We start from the raw sequence: 14,405 nt of genomic DNA, 5'->3' as shown, positions 1-14,405 counted from the left end.
ATATATATATATATATATATATATATATATATATATATATATATACACACACATATATGTATATATATATATATATATATATATATATATATATATATATATATGTACACACACACACACACTTACTCTCAAGATCACCCTACCCCAGAAAAAAATGGAATACTCCAAATACTCAAGATTACAGGTACCTTGCACCTGGAGTATGCAAATCCTGTTTCACACATTCAGTCTTGTTGTTCTTGGACTCGCACTTAACAAATCCCTGAATTTAAAACTGTTGTCCACCTTGCAACATATGAATGCTGCATGTTTCTACTTCATAAACTAGAAAGACTGACAGCAAACAGAAATGAAAAAGACAACTAAATTACTCTCTTAAGTTTACACACACCTCAGGGTAGTCTCATGATTAACTAATAGCCTTACAGGTGCACATCAGACAGCTGGAACTTCCTGGAGTACACTCAGTAGTTTGAAATGTGGTCTTTGAAAAGTTTTATGGTAGTATAAAAGGACATTTCCTAGTGTGTTCTTTATTAGACAAGATTTCAGTTTTCTTAAGTGGTGCGCTGCAATTAAAATCTTATTCTCCTTTCAACAGCTGTAGCAGTTATCAGCATTACTTTATTGTACAAACTGAAGTTCGGTGACTGAACATTCACACAGAAACCAAAATATTTTGCCTTTGGAGGAGTCTGGGTACCTTCTGTGTCTTTTTTTTGCTGTCTGTGAACTTAACACACAGAGTTGTGGGAGGTAAGATATAAACAATTAAATTGTGGAACTGCCTACAGCATGGCAGGTACAGATATCTGTTTTCCCCTTGTATCAACTAATTATAGGACAAGGAGAAGAGAGCAGCCTGATGTAAAACAGAGGTTCTAAGTCAAAAATAAGTTGTACGGGTTTATTTTAGAAGTGGTGGTGTTCGACTTTTACTTCTCAGTTTGTAACTTGTATGTAGCCTTTTTTTCATCATTCATTTAATGGCAGTTCATTCAAAATATCGATGGCCTTTGACCCTCAACATTTTACTCTACTGTTTTTTCTACTTCTGCTTCGTAATTCTGATACTGATTCAAAGAATGCAAATTGTGTCCTTTCCCTTTTCTAGTAATGTATGCAGGAGTACTTTTTATAGATAATATTTTATAGGAGAAGGAGGTAGCATAATGGTTAAGGTCTTAACCTCAGAGATACAAGGCACAGAGACTGATTCTGACATTTGGTCATTGGCTGTAGACTGATAACTTAATATGTGCATATAAACCTTTAATGAGGTTATACTTTATATATCATTAAGTCTGATATCAAATTATGGGCAATCAACATCTGTCCTCCTTCTCTTTTCACCCAATTGACATGTGCCTCCTTAAAATTATCTAAGCAGTTAAAATTATTTGGGAAAAACTCCCAATATGTTATTAGTATAATTTATTACAAAAGTGTCTTCAAAGTGACATTACTCTAATTAACTCTCCAGTCTAGTGCCAACTTCAGAAGAATGAAGAAGCTTTCTTTATGTGCACACTTGCTGTTTAACGATGTTTAGAGACCATAATATCACAAGTGTCTCTAGTGCCTTATTATAGGTTCATAGGTTCATAGGTTTATACTAGGCTATCTGCCCGAGGGCATTTACAAGCCTAGCCCATAGTTTTGTGGCTTACGCCACCCCTTTAGTATGGGGAACTATACCCATTATTTTGCTGTGCCTCTGTCGAGCAGTGACACTGAGGTAATCCATGGGGTATATCTGCGATCTCCCATCCATTGGTCAAGATTTCTCTTGAACAAGGCCAGCGAGGTGCTCTGCCTCACATATACCGGGATTTTGTTCCACAGCATAGGGAGTCTTTGGGTGATGAATCTATCCCTCCAGCACGTCCTATTAATAGCCATGTCGAGGTTTAAGTCTCCCGCCCTTGTGGCTCTGATGGATCTAGATTTATTGAGGTGAAGCATATTCATCAAATCTGGTTTTGACATGGCCTTGTATGTCAGGCACAGGTCACCTCTGAGCAAGCGGTGGCGACTGAATAGAGCTGAAGTTCTTTCAGTCGGGCAGCATAGGACAGATTTTTGAGACCCTTTATCCTTTTGGTGAGGAACTTTTGTGGCCTCTCCAGCTGCTGCAAGTGACGGGTCAGATACATTCCGAATGGGGCATTGTACTCAATCATTGGTCTGATGAGTGATGAGTACAGGGAAACTATGACCTCCCTTGATCTAGATGTGAATCCCTTCATGATAAGGTGGGCAATGTAGAAGGTCTTCCTGACTACTTTAGCTACATGGGTGTCGAATGACAGGCTACTGTCGACCTGGGTCCCCAGGTCCCTAATAACTTCTTCTGTGCTCAGTGGATTGCCACCTATGTGGTAGCTAGGGGTAACCTTGTTTTTCCCAAAGGGTATAACTATGCATTTTTTGGCATTTAACTTTAGGCCATGGCTCTGGCACCAGTTATCCGTTTCTGTGAGACCTTTCTGAAGGATATCTGTGTCAGATGTGTTTTCGACTACGGCGCCCAGTTTGCAGTCATCTGCAAACTTTGTCAGTCATAACCCTCCTGTGTTTGCTTGTACTTCGGAGAAGTAGATGCCAAACAAGAGTGGGCCCAGGACTGAGCCCTGTGGGACACCACTTGTGACAGGTTTAGAGTCTGACATGGCGCCAGCAACTCTGACCCTGTGGGTTCTGTCGCTCAGCCATTTTGCAACCCATCTTGTGATGTATGGGTTAACATTTAAGCTGATGAGTTTTTCAATGATACCCGAGTGGGGTATTGTATCGAAAGCTTTCTCCAGATCGAGGTATGCTGTATGGACTGCTTTTCCCTCATCAATGGCTTTGGTGACTGTTTCAAAAAAGTCAACCAAGTTTAAAAGGCATGATCTGCCTTTGACAAAGCCAAACTGGGTTGGATCCAAAGTCTGCAAATTCCCTATGTCTTTGTTTATGAGATCCATTATGATCCTCTCCATGGCTTTGCAGATAAGGCTTGTCAAGCTAATGGGCCGGTAATTTCCTGGGTCGGTGGAGGCGCCTTTATGAAGTGGGACCACTGTCGCAGTGCGCCACTCCCTGGGTACGTATCCAGAGGTGAGACTATGATTAAACAGCTGTCCTAGCTGTGGGTTTAATTCCTCGTTGAGTTCGTGGAGCACACAGCCAGGGACACCATCAGGTCCCATGGATGCTGTGTTTTTTGCTTTGGAGAGAGCAGCTCTCACTTGGGCGTTAGAGATGTTTGGGGGGCTACAATCGTTTGGTATAGATATCTCACCTTTTGGGGGGGGGGAGTTTGCACTGAACCTGTCAGCCAGTATGTTGGCAATGTCTGTAGGTTCAGTAATCTTCACATCATTTTGAACTAGTTCTGAGCATATCTGGGAGTTTCCTCCCAGGTTTCTAACATAGCTGAAGAAGGCCTTATGATTGTCTTTTTGAGTCTTTAGCTATTTTTCTCTCAAAGTTTGCTTTGGATGATTTTATGAGAGCTCTTAGTTTTTTACTTGTAGTGATCAAAGGTGTCTTACCTTTTAAGGATTTTGCTCTATCTTGTAGTAGCTTCCTCCTTTTGTTGTAGAGTTTGTTTATGGCTGGGGTCCACCAGACTGGACGCTTACCTTTGGTACAAAGAGTCTTTATGATTACCACATCCCAGTTGTGGTATTGCTTACATAAAAATGCAATCTTAGACTGCAAACTAGCAATATGAAATTTATTAATCAGAGGTTTTTTATCAGAGCGTTACATGACACTGCATTCATTGTTCCTGAAAAGTGACATTATATGTAAAAAACTTTTGGAACCCTCTATTAACTGATAACCTTCAATTAAACACCATTTTCTTGCATGCAAATTAATACATTTCCTGTTAATTTTGAAAGAAATTGTTTTATGTTTGTCTTGCATCTACTACACTGAAAGCTTCAGTGCTAATTGCTGATTTCCTGTTCTTATATCTCAATGAACCCATTTCAAACAACATATTTTTCCTGGTGTCCACATGGCTCCTGGAAGGATCTCTTGCATCTTGATCATAGTTGGCAGGTGGCAAAACCCACCTCCTCTCTACAAATTGCCAGTTGTGTTCAGCCTTGGAACTGCAGTATATTAGAACAGGTTTTGTAAGGTGGCATATTCTAGAAGCATTCTTCATTTCTGTAATGAATATGTTGAAACAGGCAGGCATTTATATATATGTGAGAAGTTAATATGAACTGAAACTTTTGTAATTGTAAGAAGAGAATAAAACACTGCTCAGTGCTGTTCAAAGTTTGAAATGGCTAATGCAGGATTTACATATACTGTCTATGGAATGACATTAAACTAACCAATAATGCCCAAATAAGTTTCATTAATTATTTCCATCAATAAAGTATTGATGTTTTGGGCCTGAGTTTTTTCAAAAGTATATATGTCAAGTAAACACACTGACTTTTGTTTTCTGCTTTTATTCAGGTACACCAAACCATTTCACTTTGGCTGTTTTCATCAAAGAGCTACCAAAGAAAAGCGTACTGAGATTGTCTTTTTAAAGACACACAAGACTGCTAGCTCTACTGTACAGAATATCCTTTTTCGATTTGCTGAAAAGAATAATATTACAGTGGCTCTACCAATACATGGCTGTGATCACCAATTTTGTTACCCTGGAAATTTCTCAAAAAAATTTGTTCATCCTTACACCATCCCACCACACATCATCACTAACCACATGCGCTTCAACTTTGCAGAACTGCAGCAACTGATGCCAAACAATTCAGTCTATGTTACTATCCTACGGGAACCCGTAGCCATGTTTGAGTCCTTATTTAGTTACTATAACCAACACTGTCAGTCTTTCAAGAGGGTTCCCAATAACTCTATGGAAATATTTCTTAGCAATCCACTAAAGTATTACAAAGCAGATGAACGATACTCAATGTATGCTCATAACACCCTTGTCTTTGATTTAGGTGGAGACAAGGACCACAGTCCTTTGGATGAAGAGTACATTAACAGCTTCATTAAACAGATTGAAAGCATATTTTCCTTAGTTATGATAGCAGAATATTTTGATGAATCACTGATTTTACTTAAAGACTTGCTGTCTTGGGATCTCGATGATATCTTGTATGTGAAGCTCAATATGCGCAGTAAGGAATCCAAGCACAACATCTCATCAGATATTCCACAAAAGGTACAGAAGTGGAATGCATTTGATGCAAAGCTGTATGAATATTTTAATAATACATTTTGGAAAAAGGTGCAGAGTTTTGGACCGGACTGTATGGAGAAAGAAGTGCAGCTTCTGAATCAGTCTGTGCAAAAACTGATGCAGGATTGCTTTGGTGGATGGCCACAGCTTCGTTCATCTGCCCAGATTAAAAATAAAGAACTTCGTCCATGGCAACCAAGTTCAGAGGTCAGTATTATAGGTTATGACCTCCCAGTAAATAGTAACTCGGTTGCCACAAACTACTGCCTGAAGCTTGTCATGCCAGAAGTGCAGTATTCAAGATACTTATTAAGAAAAGCAACCATAAAGATCCGGAAAAAAATTCCATATCATCAAATGCGAAAGCCAATAGTTAGCTTACAGAAACAGAAATCTGCTGCACGTGTTAACCATCTAGTCAGAAATAGCCCGGTTAAATATCGGACAAAGAAAAACAAATGAGACTTTTCAGTCTTCCATAAGACTGTCATCTGTTTCTATAATACATTTGCTTTCTAAACTGAAATTAAGATCTTACACTAAAGAAGATTTGACTTGAACAGGCTAGTATGTACTTAACTGCAAGATATTTCTACTATATAATATTTCTGGTACATTAGAAACTGTCAGATCATTGGAAATTATTTTTCTAAATAGGATTACAATGTTAATCTTTTACTCATTTGCTATTTTAGCTGTAAGGTAGAAAATTACAACAAAGTGCACATTTGAAACCTTTTCAAATAGCTTTCAGTTAGACTTCTATGTCTGACAATTCAATTTGAATTTATTCAGGATTTCAAATAAATATAACAGAGTTGGCAAAGTAGTTATCTTGGAATCCATGAAGTTGTGGAGAGTGATCAAAGTAAGTATATCTATATTACTATGTGAGAATAAAGCATTATAAAATCCATCACTTTTTATTGATAAAAGTATTTTGTCACTGAATTCTAAAGGCATGCACTGAATGCTGAAATGAGAATAGCTGAACTTCAATGGCTGTGTAAATGATCTAAGATGTATACCATGCTTCATATCAATGCATATATTTTATGTAATATGAGATTTACTTACAAAATATCATCTTGGGGCAAAAAATGTCTTATAAGATGCATCTTGTATAATTTGTTGTGTGACAAATATCTCATTAATGGTGAGATAGTATACAGCTTACATTGGGGAAAAACATGCTGTAACTGTTATAGTGTAATAAATATTACAAGTAACACAGAATAGAATATCATAGGTTATATACACCAATTCCATTAAAGAGCTGGGGATATAGAGTAATATTAAGGAATGAAAGAATAAGGTCTGAGAATTCCACAAATAATTAAATGCTATATGGTTATGTATGCATTCTGACGGAACACATTTGTAAATACTGTCTAGACCAGAAGAGACAAAATAATTTATTTGAAAACAGATGTTAATGTATTAACACCAGCAAGTATGAGAGTGACGTGATTAAACACTAATGGTCCAAGGACAACACTCGTACGTAAACTTCTGCCACAATCCAATAGTAAAGAGTATAAAATATGGCGTCATTTAGGACAGGTGTCACTTGATGTGATTTTAGGGATATAAAATAATACAACTCTGTTTCCTTAACTAGCAGACCAACTGCATTGTTAGTGAAATATCTTAGGAGAATGGGGATTCTAAACGTACAGCTCTGGGCCGATAAGCTCAGCAACACCTTTAACTCAATTTATTGCAACTCTTAAATGCACTTTTGTATGAACACTTGCTCCCCACACACCATTTATTATTAACATTCTTAATGGTTTTCTGTCTTTGGGTAGAATAAATTACATACTCATTATTTATATTAAGTAAAGAAAAAACATTATGAGGCATTTTATTTTGGCTCCATATAAATTATTAAAAGCTAAAAGATTGCTGAATGTATCCCAACTTCAAAAGAATATGTTTATTGAAGCAAAGCCCCAATTACCTTGGCAAAATTCCCTCCACCCCCAGCCTCCTCTTAGAAATTAAGGTTCTTACCTCACAGTTAAGAACAAAACAAACAAAAATGAATTTGCACTTTTCCTGACAAAGATCATGTTAAACTTTTTAGCTTTGGATTGTCTTACAGTTTGACAGAAAGGGATATCAAGCCTAACAAAGTATTTTATTTGAATTACTTTCACAGTCTACATGCTATATGGGTAGCCACAGTGGTGCAGCGGTTAGCGTTGCTGCCTCACACCAAGAGGCTTTTCTGGTTCAATTCTCAGCTGGGGTGCCTTCTGTGCGGAGTCTGCATGTCCTCCCTGTCATCACATGGGTTTCCTGTAGGTGCTCCGGTTTCCTCCCACATCTCAAAGACATGCTATAGGTGGATTGGACACTCTCAATTGGCCCTAGGTGTGAATGTGTGCATGTTTGTGCCTTCTGTGGAAGGTTGGGCACCAGGCTGACAACTTGGCACCATAAAACTTCACTGCCAATCATTCTGCGGACCATTGTTCCACTGTGGTGACATCTAAACTGGATAAGCCGAAAGGAGATGATGACTTTCATAGTCTACATGCTAAGGAGAGGTATTTCTGCTATGTATAGCATAGTTTACAGCAGGACTGCTCTAATGCTGTTTAGTACACACTGAGTAAATACAATCAGAATTCAATTATTTAAGTATAATAGGCATGACTAAAATTAAAAACTAGTAAGTCTCATCAATGCACATTAGGCCATTTGTGTGATCTCAGAGTAATAGCACAGTTTTCAGCATGAAGCCTAAGAGGAAACACTCTTGCTGCCCAGTTTTGTTAAAGGTGGACAAGAGAGAGACCATGCATTCAGCAGAATGGTGGTATGGTGTTGCATGTTCCTGCTTTACCACACTGTAAAACTCCATTATCCATGAAAGTTAACACTTAAAATTGCCAGAGTAATTATTTAAAGTATTTCTGTTACCATGAAAAATTGCAAAGCAACAAGGGTCATCTGAAAGACATGATTAAAACTCAGCTTATCAACTTTGAGTTTAAATAATTATGGAAGCTAAATTGTATTTACTGATGTGTGAATGTTACGAAAAAGATCCTAATATTTGGGATGATCAAAAAACTGCAAAAGTGATGAATAATCAAAAGTTAGTCCAGTGCATTATGGGTTATTAAGTAATTTAGTTGGTTAAACTTGACAGAAATACTGGAAGATTATGGATACGGATTACTAAAAGGATCAGAGCTAGGCCATAGTATTGTAGATTTTTTGTGGTACTCCATTTGAGGAAGAGATGATACTAAAATGTGCAGGTAACCTAAAATTAAATCTGCAATAAATAATATTAAATCTTAGAGAAATATGAAAAAAAATATTAGAAATGTCAAACTATCATGTAGAAAAGGGGATGAAATTTAATATAAAACAGTGTAATAGAAGCAAGAAGCTGCATGTTAAATGTTAGGTATACAGTTGCAGATTAATTTGCAGATATGGAAGAGAGAGATTATGACTTGATAAGCAAGTTTTAATGTACTTTCATATAATTTAGATGAAGTAAAGTGCATCGATGAGCTAAATAATGGAAGGGTAAAGTTGCGGTGGTCCCTGCCTGTTGTAGTGTGTATGGTATGACTTTGTCTCTAATCTCGACTCCTAAGTTTCCAGTGGATAGTGACACTGCCAAAAATGTACAAAACAACATTTACTGAGAGAATAGACACAATGATAAGCAATATGAAGGATCTGTGCTGGAAATGTGACTCGTTTCAGCTATGTACAGAAGGGTAAAGGTGAACTTAATGAATACCTGGGACGTCTGAGTGAATGAAGACTTCATATTTATGTGGTGTTTTATACAGCACAAGAAGTTACAATACAAGAAGATGGTATTGGGATATTGCAGTGCTCTTTGTACATAGAAAAAAGGCATGAGAAAACAGCATTATGGGAAAAAGGATCAACCCTTTAGAACAAATGCACTGAATTAATATAATATAGGATGTTACAAAGTATATTTATACAAGTGCAACACAAAATCTGAAGGACTGAACCAAGTCAGAGACTGCAGCCACATGCAGGACCATCGTGTTTCATTATGTCATGTTTAGACAGCAATATGGTTAGCATACGCTGTATACTCAACCTTGTTTTGTAATCATGGTATCTCTGAGGAATGTTACAGTGTATATATGCTACGTACTTAATATTTTCTAAACAAGTGGCAGTAACATAAAACTGTTTGTAAGCAATACAGTGATAGGAGTTCTAATCTGAAAGCCATGTTTAATAATAGCAACAGATGGAAGTAAACTTGTAGGATGGGAGGAGGGGATCTTGCTCATGGATTTGCGCCAATTTGTATAAACTGTCTTACAATTTATACAGCCACTTTAGGCTGTAAGAATGCAGATAAATAAAATATTTGAATTTTGTTGTTGCTAATGTGTACTGATGCTGCCTTTAGCATTTCATGTAATGTTACTGACCAGTGTGAGAGATGAGGATAACCAATGGCAGTAGGAACACTGTCACAGCCGACAGCACAAAATAATAGAAAAGATACATTAATACAAGGATCAGTGTCAGACTCTTACCTGTGCTAATAATTATAGCATTGGTTGGATGTTTTAAGAATGCTTAACTCATAACAGTGTTTCCACCACTTAGCCGGATGTACGCAGTTATTAACAATATTTGCACATTGCTGTCCACATCTACCTAGACCAGAGTGGAGTGTAGAACAACTGTTTTAAACCTTGGGAATCGATGCAACATAGTGAAGGCTGTACTAGGAATAAAGTCTTGTATAGTGCTTGGCTCACTTACTTCTACCTATATCATTTACTGTTACTAGAGTGGAATGTCTTCTAAGGTTACAAAAACATTGTTGCTTTGATTTTAATATATATATGCAATGCCCTAGAAAATGCAAACATTAGAATATCAGTAAAGAAAATTGTCAAAATTGTGATCTGCAGACAGCACATTAAAGGACTAATTGCACCTAGTCTACAATTACTGTATTTATTGGATAAGCTATAGTTGTTATTTTCAACAGGTTTTTACTCCACTACCTCCAAGTACTCAAAAAACTGTATACTTGTAAGACTGCTGGTTTAAAACATTTTAGCCCCATATTTTTTAAAAGCCATTTTGAAATTCTGTCTCAAGAATTAAAATATGCTTGGTTTGCTTTCAATATGATTTGGAAAGTAAATGCAATATTCTTATTTTTGTTTGTCCAAAACTCATTGTTGGCTAGAGCTTGAAAATTATTACATTCATGGAGTTAACTTTATAAAGATCTGCATGTTATAAATTTCAAATCTGTGTAATAAACAATTGTAATGCATTTGCATTAGTTTCACAACTTCCAATATTTTTGCCATAAATGTTTTATGACTTTGCCTTGTCAACTAAGACAGATCAAATTGCAAAATCTTGTCAGGAAGATCATTTTAAAGAGCAGATACTGAGTTATCTTTTTGAGTAGACCTATGTGATAACAGCTACATAGTTCATTATGCAAGATCCCATACTGAACCACTGAAGCTTGCTGACAAGCTGATGGAGTACACCATCTACAGACATAATGTACATAATTCAGTGGGCGTCTAAAAAGTAGGAGTGACAATCAAGAGAAAACTGATGTTTTTAAAAGATTAAACCCTGTGCCACATAGTGGACTCTTCTCCATGGACATGATATCCAAAGCTGGAGATACCAAATAAATAAGGACATAGGCAACCTCTAAACCCTGGATCCTACCCAGTTCGGCTTCGTCAAGGGCAGATCCTGCCTATTAAATCTGGTGGACTTTGAAAATGTGACCGGGGCCACTAATGAGGGCAAATCAGTGCACACAGCATACTTCGACTTAGCAAAAGCTTTTGACACAGTCCCACATTCAGGCACTACTGATAAACTTAGCAAATTGAATGTAAACCCCTTCACTGTAAGATGGGTTGCCAACTGGCTCATAAACCAGACACACACTATCAAACTGGGTGACTACACATCAACCAGCAGACCTGTTACCAGTGGGGGGCCATTAGGGTCAGTGCTGGGCCACCTTTTGTGTGGTATATACTTCTCAGAAGTTCAGGTCAAAACTAAGGGGTTGTGGCTGACCAAGTCTACAGATGACTGCAAACTAGGTGCAGTCACTGAATCCCCAAATGATGTCAGTATATACTCCAGGAGGGTCTCACACAGACCAGTGACTGGTGTATTAGTCATGGTCTCAAACCAAATGCATAAAAATGCATCATCATTCCTTTCAGCACAAACAATGCCCCTTCACACTATCAAATCAACAACAATACCCTAAGTACCCACAAAGAGGTAAGGAACCTAGGATCACAAGTTGACTGCAACCTTAACTTCAACCACCATGTGTCTACTGTAGTAAGGAAGGCTTTCTATGTAGCACACTTGATTAGTAAAAGCATCACCTTGAGAGCAAAAGAGGTTATAACCCCTCTGTACTCTGCACTAATCCAGACCACAATTGAATATAATGCCCTGTTCAGCATGTACCGTACAAAGCACCTGCAGCAACTGAAAGTACCCCAAAGGTTTCTAACAAAGAAGATCAAGGGGCTTCAGCATGTGCCTTACACAGACCATCTAAAGTCCCTGTCACTGTACACTGTATCATATAGACTTCTTAGGGGAGACTTATGCCTGGCCTACAGAGCAATCCAAGACCCAAACCTAATGAACTTGCTGCATATCAGTAAATCAAACGGGACTAGGGCTACCTGTTCCAGGGACCTAAAGATGGCCTGCGACTTAAATAGGACATGCTGGAAGGACAGAGTTATCTCCCAGTGACTCCCACATGAAACAGAGCACCTCTATGACACTGTTCAAGAGGAACCTGGACAAGTGGATGGGGCACCATAAATTCTTACCAGGGATAGCACCCTCAACCCTGCTGGACTTGGGCAGTCATCACTAAATGCAATCTTCAGTATTGACTAGCATTTTCATGGTATTACATTTGGATGAAATGGCTAGGCTTAAAAATGACCTCTGGGTCGATAGCCTAGTAATATCCTATGATCCTATGACCTTTTTTATATAGCCTATAGAAAATCAGAGCATCCAGAAAGCCACTAAAACTCACTATTGCCACTTAGAAAGAAGTGCAGGACTTTCTAGGCCAATGTAATGATATAGAAGACAGTAAACAATAATATTATCTCAATACATGCAGCACTTGTATAGATATGAGCCTGCAGAGGAGTCACAGCAGAATGTGACAGACATGATCATCCAGTCACTGCCCTATCATGTGAATGACACAGTGTTTGACCTGATGCACTGTGTATGCAGCATGTGTTATGGCAGTGAGATGTTACATTTCCTGAAACAAACATGACGCTTTCAATGATCATTATGTATCCAAGCAAGCAAATACAGAACACCATAACTGTGATGAAAACACTATTTTCATGTAGGACAACACCAGACGGTGATATGTACCGTGGCCATCAGAAAATAAGACAATGGGAAATTGGGAAATGCTGTTTCTCTAGTATATTTTCAAGTATTTCCTCCCCTGAATCATGCCCGGGGGGTGACTTTGTTGATGTGGGTGTGACCACCATCATCTTCAGCTGATGATAGTAAACTCTTACATTGTCTTGTGTCCTGAGGAAACCACTTTAACAGGAGGTAAGTGATCCGAGCTGGGGGATTTATGTTGGGGATATCTGAGCTTAGTATTATTCCAGATTACTTGTCATCTCAGCTTGTTATGGTTATTGCTACTCTCAAAAATACCCCAGTGAGCATCTGGCCACTGGGCAGAATTGTGGTGCACCTCATCAAAGGCTGCAGGTATTCCCTTCAGGAACTAGAAAGTTAGAGGCCAGCAATTTCTTGCACAGTAAAGAGAAACTGCAGTCAGTGTCCTACAAGAGTACAAGTCTGGACACCTTTAGCTTCTGTAGTTGGAAGTGGCAACCATAATGGAATGTCCAGAAGAATATCTACCTGGTGAAAGCAGAATATTCATAGTTCTTTATAATGAAGTGTAGCTAAAAATTTGCCAACTGCATCCACAATGTCAAACAGCTGGTCCAATAACATGTCATACTCTTTTACTGACATGCATAACATCAGCCCCATCACTAGAGCATGATCCTACAGCTGGGCTACATGCCCTCATAGCTGTCTGCAGAATAAAGTTGATTGCTTTACATAGATAGGCATGGGATAGGGGCCATTTGTCAATATCACTGGCGATGTTTGCAGAGCACACAGGTTTTGCAGTGCTGTCAGATGCCAGGCAGTGTTGATAGTCTTATCACATGCTACCCTGTAAATGGTTTCATTCACATAAGGGAAATATGATTGCTAGACTTATAGGCACTGTGTAATTTATTTGGTAATATCTCCATATTCTTTGTATTGTACCTTATCATGACATGAGCCATAACTGTCTGAAAAAAGACTGTGTACATTACATCATTAACTACATTTTGAAGCATGTCCTGCACAACTTCTGCATGGTACATAAAAAAAAAAAAAATGACTCATTCCACTGTCTGATGGTATCATTAACTCTTGCGGTTCGGGGAGTGTCTAGCTTCATGACATGGTCAAATGTCATTACCTACTTTAGCTTCTCTGCATCTGTTACATTTGAAGTGATTACCCTTCTGCTCCACTTTTGTGCCACTCTGAAGATGTGATACCAGCAAGTTTTGGTATTGTATGCATTCTACTCATAATGAAGATGGCCTTTGATTGGAAGATGGCTGCTCCTCCTTCTTATTTGAGGGACTGTAAGTATAATTACACTCTTTTTTTTTTTCCAGATGTGAAGTAAGCAAACCATGGGAGGTAATTTTCTCCATATCTGGCACATCTATGTTGATAATGTAAGTATTCCTGAACCTTAACAGTGGAAATGACCTTATAAGTGTATCTCAATCATGATGCATCCACTGTCTTTCCCTGATACTTCCCTTTACTATGTGGCTCCCATAAATATGTTTAGTCCTTGTGACAGGCTACTCAAAGGGTGTACTGCACATTGTGCTTGTGGTGTTTTGGGATATGTAGTGCTCAGTTACTGCACTACTATGATGCAGTGTAGGTGGGTAATGTCAGAACTGATGTCAGTCTTCACTTAATCCTTGACTGTGGGTTTGGTTCCATATCCCAAAACCAACTCAGCCATTATTCTAGCTCCCGCCTTCCAAAAACTCTTGAGCTT

General features: G+C 38.2%; 1 protein-coding gene across 5 annotated transcripts in view; it reads left to right on the top strand.

Annotated features, from left to right (window-relative positions):
* The window catches only part of GAL3ST3 (galactose-3-O-sulfotransferase 3), a 508,852-nt gene extending 502,727 nt beyond the window's left edge, over positions 1–6,125 (top strand). For all 5 annotated transcript variants that reach the window (XM_044075823.1, XM_044075826.1, XM_044075827.1 and 2 more), the window contains one exon: positions 4,471–6,125. In XM_044075823.1, coding sequence (XP_043931758.1) covers positions 4,471–5,671 — 1,201 coding nt within the window. In that variant the 3' untranslated portion in view covers positions 5,672–6,125. The remainder of the gene's footprint in view (positions 1–4,470) is intronic.
* Positions 6,126–14,405: the final 8,280 nt, after the last annotated feature.

Source organism: Protopterus annectens, chromosome 6.part1 (assembly GCF_019279795.1).
Source record: "Protopterus annectens isolate FY-2018-M chromosome 6.part1, PAN1.0, whole genome shotgun sequence".
Taxonomy (NCBI): domain Eukaryota; kingdom Metazoa; phylum Chordata; order Ceratodontiformes; family Protopteridae; genus Protopterus; species Protopterus annectens.
This window is presented reverse-complemented; position numbering and strand designations above follow the sequence as displayed.